This window comes from Drosophila miranda, chromosome 4, assembly GCF_003369915.1.
Source record: "Drosophila miranda strain MSH22 chromosome 4, D.miranda_PacBio2.1, whole genome shotgun sequence".
Taxonomy (NCBI): domain Eukaryota; kingdom Metazoa; phylum Arthropoda; class Insecta; order Diptera; family Drosophilidae; genus Drosophila; species Drosophila miranda.
The window spans coordinates 27,120,940-27,136,342 of record NC_046677.1 but is presented as its reverse complement, the minus strand read 5'-3'; the positions used below and the strand labels follow the sequence as shown (position 1 = coordinate 27,136,342).

At 47.5% G+C, this 15,403-nt stretch overlaps 1 protein-coding gene across 6 annotated transcripts in view; it reads right to left on the bottom strand.

Moving 5' to 3' along the window:
• Nucleotides 1-3,331: 3,331 nt before the first annotated feature.
• Nucleotides 3,332-15,403, bottom strand: part of LOC108162232 (slowpoke-binding protein) — a 34,118-nt gene continuing 22,046 nt past the window's right edge. For 3 of the 6 annotated variants that reach the window (XM_033393267.1, XM_033393268.1, XM_033393266.1), the window contains 8 exons: nucleotides 13,193-13,400; nucleotides 12,894-13,130; nucleotides 12,656-12,837; nucleotides 10,124-10,334; nucleotides 9,941-10,066; nucleotides 9,738-9,880; nucleotides 5,353-6,466; nucleotides 3,332-5,302 (listed from right to left, as the gene is read on the bottom strand). In XM_033393267.1, coding sequence (XP_033249158.1) covers nucleotides 4,034-5,302; nucleotides 5,353-6,466; nucleotides 9,738-9,880; nucleotides 9,941-10,066; nucleotides 10,124-10,334; nucleotides 12,656-12,837; nucleotides 12,894-13,130; nucleotides 13,193-13,400 — 3,490 coding nt within the window. In that variant the 3' untranslated portion in view covers nucleotides 3,332-4,033. The other 3 variants (XM_017296866.2, XM_017296865.2, XM_017296864.2) reach the window with 2 other exon arrangements.

The window sequence follows — 15,403 nt, the reverse complement described above, 5'->3', positions numbered from 1 at the left end:
CACTCCCACTCCCACACTCTTTTGATCTCTCTCTGCAGTAGCAGTGGAAGAAGACAAGGAGCATGAAGAAATTATACAAGGTGGTCCAAGAGTCCGCTCTCTCATCGCGCTTTTTATCTCATTATGCCCAGTACATCAAGCAAGGCGTCAAAGCGCTCTCAGCAGCGCGGAGCGTAAAATAAAAGTTAGCAGACCACCTTGCAAAAGTAGCTGAAGTGTGCGTGGGAGAGAGAGCAAATAGGAAGAGGAGAAGGAGAGGATAGAATGAACCCATTTGCGCCGCTCTCACTCCAATTTTTTCACCCGGGCCAAGCGCGCATTTGTAAGTCAGCTCCGCGTTTCTATCCGCGAAAATTCGGAAAATGGTGAAAAGTCGAATGGGTAAAATGTCGCGAGGGTGTATGAAGTGAATTTTAGTGCAATAATTAAATAGAAATGCAAAATAAGTGTTTTAATGCAAGAAAATGTGTTTGGTCAAGGGCGTGGGTGAAGAAAAATGCAAAATGGCGGCAAAAAATGCAGATCTACGAAGGAAAAGTGCTGCAATTTGTGATATATGTGCATATATTCGATATATATATAGAAAAACATGTTATTTTTGCATCAAATATTTTTTTTCATGTGTAAAAATAAAAAATGTCTTATTGTTCCGTTTTCTCCCTTTTTTTTTCGTTTCGTTTTCGCCAAAGTTGCCGAATAGAACGTGTGAGAGAGAGCAATTAGGAAGAGGAGAAGGAGATCAAAGAATGAACGCATTTGCACCGCTCTCACTCCAATTTTTTCACCCGGTCGAAGCGGGCGTCGGCCAGCCAGATCCGCGTTTTAATCCATGAAAATCCGGAAAATGGTGAAAAATCCAACGGGAAAAATGTCGCGCAGGTGTGGGATGTAAAGTTTAGAGTAGTGCAGCAGCGATTACACACAAAAAAGTATGTTTTACTACAAGAAAATGTGTTGAGAAAAAAGCGGGGGCGCAAAAGAGTTAAAATGGCGGCATCGTTGCAGCTCGACGAAGGAAAAGTGCGGCAATTCGTGATAAATCCATATAAATTTGATATATAAAGCGAAAAACATGTTGTTTTTGCATAATTTCCTTTTTTTCATGTGAAAATCTTCTTTTCGTGTTAGTTCCAGCAACGTCTATGTGTGCGTGCTTGAAAATTCGTCAAGTTTTGTCCCTTTCCCTCTCCCATTACTCGAGAGTAGCAGTGGGATGGAGTGAAGAAGAGAATCAAAAGGAATGAATGCTCTCGTTCCAAGTGAAGTTTTGAGCTCCCAGCGCAGACGCACAAAATCTTAAAAAATAGCTAAAAATGTTTGGAAAATTAAATGAAAACCCGTGTAATAAGTGTAGCAAGTTTTTGTAATGAAAATGTGCCAGAAGGCAAGAAAACATTTGAGCGGAATCCATGCCACAATGCCATGATGCCATCTTTCAGCTTGTTTTTTTTTTCATTCTTTTCTGCGTGAGTTAGATTAAAGCATGTTGAAATCTTTTCGGCAAGGGGTGAAAGGCTGAGGCCGTCAAGGAATATAAGGCGATATTGGCAAAAATTTAGTGAATGTGCGAGGCAAAAAGAAGCAATAAAATTTACCGCAAGAACTAAATAAAGAGCGGCACCAGAGTCCATCCTTATGAGTGTTTTTTTTCTGTGAGTGAAAGTGCAGATTGCTCATCAAGACGGCAAGGGGTGCAAGGCGGCAAGCAGTGCAAGGCGGAAAGCAGAGCAAGGCGATATTGGCGAAAATTGAGTGAAAGTGTCAGTAAAAACCGTACAAAAATAAATGTACCGCAGGAACTATATAAAAAAAAAATTGAGCGCAATGCGTGGAAGTAAACAATTAGACTTTTTTTTTCTGTGAGTGCCGTCATCAAGACGGCAAGGAGTGCAAGCGGCAAGCTGTGCAAGGCGATATGGGCGAATAGTGAGTGAAAGTGCGTGAGTGAAAAGAAGAACGATAACATGTACCGCAAAAACTATACAAAAACCAGCGACAAGCAGTACAAAACTATAAGCAGTGCAAGGCGATAAAAGCCAAAAGTGAATAAGACTGCGAGTGGAAATAAGAACAATAGAATCCACAGAAATAACTAAATAAAGACCGGCAAGCAGTACAAGCCGAGAAGATCAAAGAGAGTTGTGCCGATTTAAATGAAAGGTGAGTCTGTAATAATTATAAGATTAATTACTGATGAAAGTACAATATTTTCCACCTGTTTTGGGAATCAATATTCGGCATCAATATACAGTCATTCCGTCCGATTCGCACACTTAAGTTAAGGAATTAATTAATTCTTAATGAACTCTGCGCCTTTGTTAATGGATTCATCTGAGAACACAAATATCTCAAATAAACAAAGGAATATTGTTACCTATTTTTTACCAAACTTTCGAAAACCAGTGCCAATTTCCAATTCCATCCTCATAACTTCTGCGTCCTGTTGTTTTTGCGTTGCTTTGCACCCGTTTACCAATGGATTCGAGTGGACATTTGTATATTCTTGATCAGCATGAATGTCCATAGCCCAGTCGATAGAGACATGTTTGTCTGTCGATTGGATTAAGGGCGGATAAATTAGATCCCGAAAATATTCCCTTGGGCTCGAAGCTCTCCGCCAATGCTGATCAAGAATAAATATAAAAAACCCTAGCGGCGAAGTATTGCACTATCCATGCACGCACGCCGCCAGTGTCTAATAAATGTACTACGAGTATGTAAATGCCATGTAGCATCTACACCAGCAATGCCACAAGTAGAGGCGCTGGCGTTAACAGAGCTGTTAGTTGCTTTCAATGTTAAAGATAACATTTCATACCGGTTGAATGCTTACTTTTCCCACTAAATAAATAAAACATCGTTTTATCGTTTGCTTTCTCGTTTAATTGTTATTCTCGGGGGGCTTCCCCGAAGGGCGTTACATTACACAAGTAAACGGGGGGGGGGTTATTGGGGAGCAAATCAACTTAGATTGAACGATCGGGGCCGGGGGCGGGGGGGTTTAGTGGGGAAATACAATACAATTACATACTAGGGGTCCCATAAACAATGCTCTCTACGCTTCCAATAATTACGAATAATAAAACTAAGGGCAACCGTGGCGGTTCGTCTGGATTCTTGGATGGTGGGTGGGTGGGTGGTTGTGTGGTTCCATTAGGGGGTTTCCGGGGTTTCCGGGGTTCGGGATCGTCTAAGTGCGTGCGTCTATAATTATCTCTATATATGTAGTATTTGATTTGTGTGTGGATTCATCTGTGTGATATTTTGTTTGTTGCGATATCTTTTGTAAATTTGATTGCTTTCTGTATTGTAGTTATCGTTTATCGTTATCGTTTATCGTTTTTTTTTTTTTGCTAACTCTTAGGCGATAATCTTTAGTGTGCTTGCTTATAAGTGTGTGTGTGTGTGTGTGTGTGTGTGTGTGTGTGTGTAACAAAGAATTTTAATTCTCGAACTCTGCCTCTCACCAAATTCCATTTGGCATTGTTTTTGTTTCCTAATATTTATTTATATATATATATATATATATATATGTATACTTTTAAAACATGCCCCGTTCTGGCCGGTTGTTTGGGGGGTCTACAGTAAAATATTATCTGCCGCGAAGCTTCAAGTCTTAACTATCGAATCGACTACCAAGTACTAAATTGTATAATTCCGTATAATGCCGCAAAACTATCGTCTGTCTCTCCTCTGTACAAAAAAACCGAACGCATCTGTAGTGTTGTAAAGAGAGAGATTGTAAAAGCAATCGGCTAAAGTTCAATATAAAGACGAAAATATTATTGTTACCAGAAGAAAGCTTTGAGTGTGGGTTCAAGCAAAGGCGAAAGCAGCCCCCAATTATACATACACATATATTTCTCTCTCTGTATCGTGTCTTATAGCACTGCCATTACCTTAACCAACACTGGCACTGTCTCGTTCCATTTCCATTTCCGTTCTCTATTTCATTTGGTTTCTTTATCACATGCTTTGCATTTCGGCTGCTCGATAAGTGTCTTTGGGGGTGTCTTTGGGGATCTGTGCTCTCTTAGAGCTTCTCTAGATCTGGCTCCTCCGGCTCGGTTGGACTTATTGGCGACATCTCCACGCTGTCCAGGAGCGGTGTCTTCTCCTCGCTGCAGCTGCTCCCCGGAGGATCGTCCATGTCCATCACGAAGATGCGCGACAGCTCCGCCCCGCTGAGGGTCAGACGCGATGGCGACTCATCCCTCGAGCTGCTGCTGCTGCTGGTGTTTGTGGTGTTGTTGGTGTTGTTGGTGGTGCTCTGCTGGACCTTGATGTTCAGTGAATGGTCCAGGGACTTGGAGGGCGTGCGGTAGCTGGCAGTTGACGGAACGGAAGGAGCCTTGGCTACTAAATTCGATTGGCAGGAGAGCGTGAGCGTGGCCAACGAGGTGGTCTTAATATTGGTCGTCTTCAGGTGGTTGCCGATGGAGCAGCTGCTCCAGCGCCCCCCCTGCTGAGGCTGCTGGTGTTGGTGGTGGTGCGCCTGGCCCAATCCCAATCCCAATCCCAAACCCAAACCCAATCCCAAACCCATGCCCAATCCCGATGCTGATGGATTATTGTCATCGTTGAAGCTCATGTCGTCCTCGCTGTGCGTGTTGTTGATGGCCGTCTGCTTGAGGCGCACCAAGTGGCGTTCCGAGTAGGATTTCCTGGCATCCATCACCCTGAGGTAGTCCGAGGACTCGCCCAGATCCTCGCTCTTCGAGCTGCAGTAGCGGGCGGCATTCCGGGCCGCCGATCCGCCGCCACTGCCGTTGCCACAGAAGCTGGTGGTGACGCTCAGCATCTGCTGGCTGCCGCTCAGGGATCGCCGGCTGGCCTGGGAGCTGCTCCGGCTCTCGTACTGATTGTCCCGCAGCGAGCCGGGCGACAGCCGCGGCGAGGGCGTGTTCTCCATGAGGGAGTCGTTGCTCTTCGCAATGCGGTTCTTCCGGTAGAACTTGCTGTCCCGCCAGAGTGTCTGGCGGCCGGTGCGCTGCATCTCCATGCTATTGCCGGCGGCATTCGGTGTGGTGGGCGTGGCAGTGGCCGTGGCCGTGGGCGAGTCCTGGCTGGAGGTCTTGCTGATGCGGAAGGAGGCGTGCGTGAGCTTCTTGTACTTCTCGCTCTGCATATTGACGCGATTGTCCGAGTGGGTGCGGTCCGCCATCGGCATGAAGGCGTTGTCGATGCGCCGCTCCTCCTCCAGCGAGCGGAAGGCCAGCCGATTGACGTGCTTCAGGTGCTGCTTGTCGGCGTTGCCCCTCTTGGGGGACATGTCCTCGAAGGAGCTCACCTGGAAGGGACACTGATTAAACACACTTTGGGCACCGGCCATCGTCGGGGGGAAGAGCTTACCCTGTACTTCTGCGAGAAGACCTCGATCATGCCGGACCGCTTCGAGGGCGATGTGGTGTAAATGGAGTTCTGATCGTTGACCAGGATCTTGGGCGGATCGAATTGCTGTTGTTGCTGATGGGAGTGCCCCTGGGCCTGTGCCTGTGCCTGTGCCTGTCCTGCATTGCTGTTGGAGGCCAAGGAGGAACTGCTCGAATTGCTGGTGGCCGTAACGAGGATCTTGGGGGACAGCGAGACGGGAAACTGCTGGGGCCGCATGTTCCCGAACGAGCCCGAGCCCGAGCCACAGCCCGAGCCCGACGAGGTGGACCCCGAGCCCGAACCGGACATGGCGTCGTCGATGTGGAGGAAGTTGCTCGGCGAACTCTCGCGGCAGGGCGAGGAGATGGCCGAGTCCTGGGAGACCATGCTCCTGGGAATGGTGGCCAGCTCCAGGCAGGTCTCGTTGCCGCCCGTCGTGGTGGCTATGATGATGTCCTCGACGCCCTCGTCGATGGGCGAGGAGATGGACTGGAAGCTGCTCAGCCGGATGCTCGACGCTATGGACAGGTCGTTGTCGGTGAGCGACCCGAAGGCCGAGTCCTGCGAGGGGTTGCTGCGCCCGTACTTGAGGCACTTGAGCGAGTACTCCAGCCGGCGGCTCTTCGAGTTCTTGTAGTTGCACATGTCCGCCGTCAGCTGGTGGTTGAAGGAGGCTCCCGCCGAGCTGCCGCCGGCAGCGGGCGCCTGCAGCCGCTGGGCCCCCGACGAGCCGCTGGCCACCTCCGCCTCGTCCTGGTCCTGCAGCTCCTGCAGCTCCTCCTGCCCCTCCCCCTCCGCATCGGCGGTGCCCTCGGCCAGCATCACATTGAGATTGCTCTGGCTGCTCGTGCTGCAGCGGATGGTGGGCGGCTGTTGGTCGTGGAGGCTATTGTCGTCCGAGTAGAGGGCCGCATGGTCGCAGTAGTGGATGGGCGACTCCGTGGCCGGCTCGTACGTGTACGAGTGGGCCGAGTGCCACTGCTGCAGGCGCATCAGGTGCTGCTGGTGGCACCTGCCCCCGACGACAATCTCCTCGAGCAGCCCCTCCTCCGAGTCGCTTGATATGTCAAATGAGTCCATTGTTCGGCTGATTCTATGGAGCACACATTGGCGCGTGTGTGTGTGTGTGTGTGTGTGTGTGATAGAGGGTAGAGAGAGAGGATAGATGAGAGAGAAGAGAATAACAATCAGAAATTTCAGCATTTTCTTTCCATGCACCGACCCCGACCCCTGATTTGATTTCAGGTTTCGATTCTTTTGTGCGGATTTTTATGCAAAAGCCATGACATGTCCCTCTCTGTATTCGTGGGTGTATTCGTGGGTGTATTCGTGGGTGTATGCGTGAACAGGCGAACGAACAGGCTCGTGGCTACTGTGGAAAGCATCAATACGTGCTGGCTTTCAATTAAGCACAATTTTGGCTGCCACGAAGTGGTCGGAACTCGGCCTCAAATGCATTTCGGAACACGTCAAAACTCAATTACTGACCAGGACACTGGCAGGACAAAGTTGAGGCCAAGTTCTCGCTGCGGAAATGCAATTAAAGACCAAGAAATGTGCATCTCGATATTCCTACAATGTTCGGCCATAATCCTTGTTGATTTTCTGTTCAAAGAGTGTGCAGGGCAGCGTAAGGATTCGCCTATTTCTTTGATGGGTGAAGCAGTTTTGTGTCTTGTTTCTATGGATCTGACAGCAGAAAACCATCACTAGCACGGGCTGAAAGAGCTTTCTATCAAAGACTAGACCAAGACCAAGATGGGGCTTGAGGGAAGGCACCAAAAGGCCCCGAGCTGGCGGGATCTCGAAGCTCTTTTGGCCCAGGGTTCGTCTCTGTTCAGGGCTGCTAAGTCGGTCCCAGAAACCAACAACGTTGGAGCTTACAGGCGCAAAAGGTTTCTGGGAGGGACTAAGCTCTCCAAGGCATTAATGGAGCCAAATCCAGAGGCGAAAAGAGCGTCGAACGGTGCCATAGCCTGGTATTGGAAGAGTCTTTGATTATAAACCCTGTATGTGGCAGATGAAAAGACTGACGGGATGTAAATGACTGGCGTTCTAGAGGTAAAAACGAGGCTACTTTGAGGGCAGGACGGGTGGAATGCCAATGTGCCAGCATATGAATGTACAGAGTGTAGTATCTACGGCAAATACGAGTATTCTACAACAACAATTACAAGCATAAATACAAGACAAATATGGGGGTTATACAGGTCTAGGGGTCAGGCAACAAAAACATGCATAAACACTCAATCGAAATCGAAATCGAAATAAACCGGCAAGCAAATAAAAAGCATTGGCTAATGTGGCTGGTTTTACGAGGAGGCGTACTCCCCTCCTCCTGACCTTCCTCCGCCGGAGATTGGGGGGGTGGGTGTGCTTTTTGCTTTTTCTTTTCTGGTGGGTGGTGGGTGGTGGCTTCTGGCCGCTCATACAAAAATATTGCCACTTACCAAATTTAGCTACAACAAAATTTCTGTCTGTTTCTGTTTGTTTTTTTTTTTTCGTTCGATTTTCCGTATAAAAAATTGCAATTTTCGTACAAAAATTTTATGGGGTATATACTTTATTTTTCTTTCTTTTTCTTCTGGTATTTAAGGGGGTTTTTTTTATTTATTTTGGGGCTTTTTTAAACACGATTAAAGGTTTTTTTTTATTTATAGAAATTTCATTGGTGAAGGGGGGTTTTTGTTGGGTTTGGTTCGGTTCGGTTTGGTTGTTGTTGAGTTGTTGTTGAGTTGTTGTTGTTGTTTTTTGTTGGGCTGTTGGGTTGTTGGGTTAGTACATACGAAAGACTTCATAGGGCGCAGGCAGAACACTATAGTTGTTGTTGTTGTTGTTGTTGGAGAAGTTGTTGAAGTAGTTTGGAACGTAGTTGTTGTTGTTGGAGTTTGTTTGTTTGGTTTGTTTGTTTTTTTTTTTTTTTGTTGGTTATGTAAATAAACAAATGCAGAAATGCAAAAGTTTGTAAATCAAAAACAAAACACACACATATGTTAGATAAACGAAAATGAACGTTGATAGACATTCAAGAGCGGATCGGTATGTGTGGAGTATCAGATGATGGGTTGTTTGGTGGAACGGCAACTGTAACGGTAACGGTAACTGTAACGGTATTCTGGGGCGCAGCACACACACACACACAGCACACACGCACACACACAGAAAAAAACATATACATATACATATATATATATATATACATAAATACATACATATATATATTTTTTGATATCGGTATTTTTTTTTGTATTTTTTTTGGTATTTTTGGTAGTAGTTTTTTGGTAGTAGTATTGGTAGTAGGAGAGAAAGAGAGAGTAAAACATGGCATACGGAAAAAAATACTTTAGTTGAAAAAATCCTCAACTACATTAATATTTAGTATTAATTTTTTTTTTTTTTTTTTTTTTTGTAATATAAATACAAGTAAAACATGCATTTGAGTATTTTAATTTTTTTGGGGGGGGGGGGGGGTGGGGCGGAGTAAATTTACAAGGGGCTCAAGAAATTGAGTTTTGGAGATTTTGAGAGAGAGAGAGAGAGAGAGCGAGAGAGAGAGATATGCTTAAATATACATGAGGCAACGGATGAGGAGGCTTCGTTCTATTTGATTGTTCTTCCGAGTCCCTCTCATTTTTTTTTATCACTTAATTTTATTCCTTGTCTTGTATGCATAATTTTAAATTCTGCGGGGGGTTTGGGGGGCGTCCAGGGCAGAGCAGAGTCCAGGACATTACCATAATTACCTTTCGACACGAACACAAGCACACACACACACACAGAGAGACAGAGGCATGGCCACACGCACATTGTGAAGCTTTTATGGAAACATTCCCCCGCTCCTCTCTCCCCTCTGCTGCCACGCCTTCCTTTTTTTTCTGTGTTAGTTTTTCTCGCCTGTTTGCCATTTGGCGCCTCGCCTCTGTGTGTGTGTGTGTGTGTGTGTGTGTGGGGGGGGGGGGGGGGGGGGGGGCTTTCTTTATTAGCCCGAAATGCCAGGGCACGCCAAGGAGGGCTTTAGGGAGGGTGTGCGGCGCCCAAAGGGGGGCTTATTCGACTCGAAGAGGCCTCCGAAGATCCCTCATGGTTTTAAAGACCATTTTCGTTGCCCTGCTCTGCCCCTCTGCGAGGGGCCGGGGGTGGGGGGTCCGATCGGAGTGCATACAAGACCTGCTGTTGTTGTCCCTGTCGCACCAAAACAAGACACGAGATGATTTCTGTATGTATGAGTGAGTGTCTGTGTGGCGTGTGTGTGTGGTGGGGAGGGATGGGGGGGATTATGAGTGCCAGAGCTGCCAAGTTTGCCTTTTGGGTGTGTGGGGGGGTGTGGGGGTGTGTGGGTGGGGAAGCGACCAGCAATCACTTACCCAGTGCGTCGATCGTGCGGCGTCGAGGGCGGCGTACAGGGCGAACTGGCCTCGCTGAGGGAGTGGCCCAGGGTGGCGCATTGCCGCTTCTTCACGGCATGCAGCAGATTCAGGGTGGACCGGCTGAGGCTCGGCTTAATTGTCTGAAAGTTGAATGGTTCAATGATTTCACGAGGGATCACTGAGGCCTTTTCCACACTTACACTGAAGCAGGGACCCCTCAGCTCTCGCAGATCAATGCTGCGAAAGAGATCGCACAGGACTAGGTCCTCCACGGAGGGGCAGACACCGCTGGGCGGCTCAAAGATCAGGCCCAGGATCTCCAGAATCTAAAGAGTACAACAATTACAGGCTAAGGGATGAAAGGGGGTGCCATGGCTATGTACCTGGCCAATTTGTGGATAGTGATTCAGCTCCATCTCGAGGACCCGTATGGACGGCTTGGGTGTGTTGAGCTCCTGGCCCGTGCACATCTCGTACAGCAGGTGGCCGAAGCACACGATGTCGACGTTCTCGATCTCGGTCACCGAGCGTGACCACATCACGGCGTTGTTCCGCGAGCTGAGGCCCAGCAGGCCGTTCTCCAGGCCCGATAGCCTGCCCAAAGCGACGGATACAAAGATAAATGTCAAACAAAATGCATAATTAAATGGGTACAGATACCGCCCCTGTGCCCCTTTGCCCCTTTGCCCCTCCCCTCTGCCCCTGGCAGCCCTTTTGTTGTTGCGCCCTTAATTATGCAACACTTTCGATGGCTCTGCCTGCCATATTGATGGCCAACACGTGGCAATGGCGGCCGCCACAAAGTGTCTACTTTTATGGATTACTGTGCGAGCGAGAGGCCCGCCCTGGATATCCCCCTTGCACTCGGCCGAATGACAAAAGAGCGTATGTCAGGCCTTATATCACAATATTATGAGCACTTTCAGACCGAGGCCTGGCGGGGTGCTATTAGTGCGGATTACTGCTGACTAGGCGGGGGGGCACATGGTACGTCTCTTACGAGTGCATATTGGCTGACGAAAGGCGTCACGAGCTGTCGAGACCGACAGCCGAGAGATTTATGAGCCGAAAACTAAGACACAAGTTTTTTTTTTATACCTAATTTTGGGGTAGTAGTTAAAAGAGATTGGGTTTGGATGGAGAGAGGCCTTATTGAGGCACCCAGGGGAAAACATATTTAAATAAAATTAAATAGATTATCAGTGCATAGAAAGAGGAGCTTTAGAGATCCATAGAATCTAGAAACAGAGACGGAAAAGAATAGGGGATTGATATCGAAAGTTAGGGATATACATAGATCTTATATATCTTCAAGACAGTGGAGTAATCTTTAGAAGGATGTAATGCACATTTGCATTGCTTTTGCGTCCACCCCAGGCTCACTCGCCTCGAACGACGCCTAAAGTCTTTTTAAACCATATATAAAAAAAAATTAAAATATATATATTTTATGTTTTAAATTTTTCAGGAAAATAATTAAATTTAAATATGAAATATACTTATTTTAAATATTTAAAAAAATATATATACAAAAAATTTAAATATATATATTTTACGTATTAAATTTTCAGGAAATATTTTTAATTTAAATAAGAACTATATTTAGAAAGCCCTTCCATTTTAATATTTCCACTCTCGGTGCAAAAATAATGTTATAATTATTTAAAACTATTCGATTCTCTGGTCTTTTCTCTCTGGGTGCAGATCCTATGTAAAAAGTGTAGCTTTTATGCCCTGAATATTTAAAGGTGTCTAGAAAAATGGAACTCAACTTTCGAAAAAGATGCCAATTCCATTATAAAGATCTCATTTTCTATCCTTCTATAGTGATTTTCGTGCCATTTAAACCCCTTATTCTCTAGAGACTTTCCTCCCTTAATGATATTTAATGATATTGGATCGATGTGTGGTGTGCCACACCTTCTGAGACTTTCCATTTGCCTAGCAATGGGATTTCCCCAGCACAATCTCCTGTGAACATGTGATTTCTTTTCATTTCTGTCAATCAGCTTTTCCTTGTTATCCCTTGCCTCCACCCCTGCCCCCACCCCACCTGGCCCTGCACTCTCTTGACATTTCCCTGCACCCATATCGCTATCCCATCGATGACTGGCACACATCTTACACGGTATACGTATGCGTATACGTATGTGTATGTGTATGTGTATACGTATGTGTATACCCAATTTATATGAAAATCAGCTTTTGCACTGTCCCACTCGAGGGCGTTGAAGGCAGCCGCTAAATTGGGTCATGCACTTGGGGCAAACTTCGAACAAAAGCCGTCCGCACTTTAATCGACTTTCACCTAGCGGATTTCTGCTGTATGCACACGGCTGTGTGCCACATGCCACATGCCCCCCGCCCCCTCGCTCCCAGCCACACCCTTTATCGCGCTTTGGCCCTATACTGTGCTGCAGCAGCATTTATTTTTAAAATGGCAAAAAGCTAAAGCTTTATTTTTGTTACACCCATTCGATGTTTTACAAAAGGGAGGAGGTGTTTGGGGGGGGCGGCGTACGCGTTACACGGAACGGAACGGAGCGGAGCGGAGGGGCAGGGACATGCATTTAAAGTGCCACCAAAATGTGTCCAACGATTCCGTGGAATTGCTTTTAATTTGCCATTTAGGCGGAATACGAAATGAAATCGTCCTTTCGCCATTTCGCTCTTATGTTTCGTTGAATTTTTCATCTCATATTTGTCGAGAGTGTTGCCCCTGTTTCTGACCCTGTCGCTGCCCCTCTCCATGCCTTTGTCTCTGCCCCAATCCTGCACCTGTCCCTGCCCCTGCCTCTCTCCCCCTCTTTTGATATCAAAACATTTTGCAGCCATTATTGAATTAGTTCACAGTTGAGCGGACACCAGTGGAGTGGACACTGGACACTGGACACTGGCCGAGAGAGGCGACTCACCTGGCGGCTCCATTCTGCAGTATGACATTGCCGCTGTGCAGGTGACCGTGAAGCGGAAAACCGCGCTCCTTCAGGAAGAGCAGGGCCTCCAGGATCTGCCGTCCCAGACGCTGCACCTGGCTGACGGGCAAACCGTTCGGTTTTCGCGTGTACTTCTTCACCCACGGCTCGTTCCACTGTGCCTGGGGTTTGCCATGGGAATAATGAGTATTTATTGGTATCTTCGGATCCCGCTTACCTTGTAGATCAGATCCTTGAGGCTGCCGCGCGAGTTGAAGGGCGTGACGAGGCACGCATAGCCGTTGGCGCTGCTGCGCAAGAAGCCCAGATCCAGCACGGGATAGATGTAGGGATGATGCAGGGAGCCCAGCAGCTCCATCAGTATCTCCCTGGGGCTCTCGTTGGGCGGCATGTCCTCGAAGGCCACACAGTCGGGCGGCAGGGGCAGCAGCGTCAGCAGACGATCTGTGCGGACCTGTAAAGAGCATCCCTCGTTAGGGGTCGGAAACGTGTCCAAATTTGATGGTGGCCACATACCGATGCATCTGTGACCAGAAACCAGTTCTTGCCGTGCCTCGAGCCGATCTCATCCAGATGGGCGATCACCTCGTACCGCCCGTTGGCGCTCTGCACCCACTCCTGGGTGGCGTTCAGGGCCCGCTCTCGCTGGGCCCGCTCCCGGGGACTCCGCTCCACGATCCCATTGCCGCTGTCCAGGGCCGAGTACTGGTATTTGATGTTCGGCCTGCAAAATGTTCAATGCCAATCAATTTACGGGTTCGTTCGAGGGTATTACGGAATACGGAATACGAAGTTGAGGGCTGATTATGGAAACAACTAAAACTATGACTAGAACTAATCATGGGCGATGCCTACGGATGACATTACACTCGTGACCCCGAGAGGGTTTTAATTTACAGAAGGAGACCCCCCTCCCCCTCCCCCTCAAGCCACCGCACTTGAAGGCAAGAAAAACACCAGGAAAATGTTTTAATTTCGTCCTCCTTTCGTTTCAATTATGCGAATGAAACCAATGAAAGCCACACACGTTTAAGGAGCTCTCTGGATAGGTTTTTTCCCCTCAAAAAATGTACCAAAAATCTATAAAAAACTCTAGACATTTTTCCAATAACCCAGGATGAAACTTTCTTCAACTGTTGGCCACAAAGGAATGGGGGAAAAACCACAGGGGAAAATCCATTGACATGAACAGCAGGGAATGTTGCCAAAAAAAAATACAGTGGAGACAGAAATAATTTCCATGCCCCCTTCTGCCCCCAGGGCAAAGGAATTTGCAACTCAATGAAAGGCACACCGTGGACAGGGGAAAGGGGGGGTTACAGGACGCAGAGGAAGAGGAAGTAACTGCCTGCACAATGGCGCAGCGGAAACGGAAGCAAGAGTTTATCATTTCATTTCGTTTTCGTTTTCGTTTCGTTGTTTTAGGTGGAAAAATGTTTATTATTTAGTTTATTTGTTGCACTAAAGGTCGGTACAAAGAAGAGAAGGGGGTGCAAGAGAGAGAGAGAGAGAGAGAAACGAAAAACACAAAACGGAAACAGTGTCAAAGTCAAAAGCAAAGGAAAAGCAAAGAAAAACTGCACTCGGCTTAGAGGCTCGACAGACAGTCAAAGAGTGTGGGGAAATAATGAAAGAAACCGCACAAAAAAAAGACACAAAACGGTTGATCGAAGCTTTGATACCCTGTGCAGTGCGGTGCCAAAGACTCGTATCTGCTGGCAGGCCTGTCTTTGCTGCAAGGGGCATAGAAATTGTAACCAAAGAGTTGTTGGCTCTTGGAATGGTCAGGTTGGAGCAGGGAAGGGGGAACGGGGGAACGGGGGACAGGGGAGTGGCAGAGACAGGCTCATAAACAAACACTTAGAGGCCACTCAATCAAAACAGAACGAAGGTTAAGCACATCCTCGGGTTAAGTTTAGCATGTGTTTGAAAATTTAATAAGGCACCCAACGAGAGAGAGAGAGAAAGTGGTGGAGAAAGCCGGGCCAGGAGGGGGGGTGGAGTGTGGCCAAGGGGCTCCTCCTGGGTGCTGGTGGTTGCCTCCCCCTGCCGCACGTACATTTCACTTTCATTGCGTCACAAGATTTTGCAGAAACGAAAACAGAATTGTGCAAAACATGGGAAGGCTGGGCCGAACTCTTTGTGGACGGCCCCCCTCCCCCTCCCCCGATGCCTGTCTCTTTTGGCCAACGGTGCGTATGTGCTCCCAAGGCCTTGACTCAGATTGTAGCCACAATGTGTGGCACTGTGTGGCACTGTGTGGCGCAGTGTTTTCCTGCTTTCTTGTTGATTTAAGCTAATTTTTGTTGTCCTGCACATCCTGGCCAGAGGGGAAGCCCCGCCATCGTGTTCGTGTTCTTTATTTTGGTTATACTGCAGCTCAAATATGTGCCAAGCACTCGACACTCTGGCTGTTTGTCGACTCTGGAGTGGGGAACGGGGGGGAGGGGCGCCAGTGAAGAGCGCTTCAAGATTGAGGAGCTTCCATGTCATTGGAGGATGGATGGAGGGAGGGTTCAAGATGGTTAAAAAAAACACTTTGCATTTCGCAGAAAAGGAGTTCTTAAAGAGTTCTTAAAGAGGGAATTTATTTGGTTTATTTTTACAACGAATATCCCTGGGATTTATCGTCTCCTCCCTCCTCAAGGGAGACCTGCCTTTCACCCTTCCCCCCCCCTGGATACACAAATACTTTCGCAGATACTCGGAAGATAGCGGACTCAATCG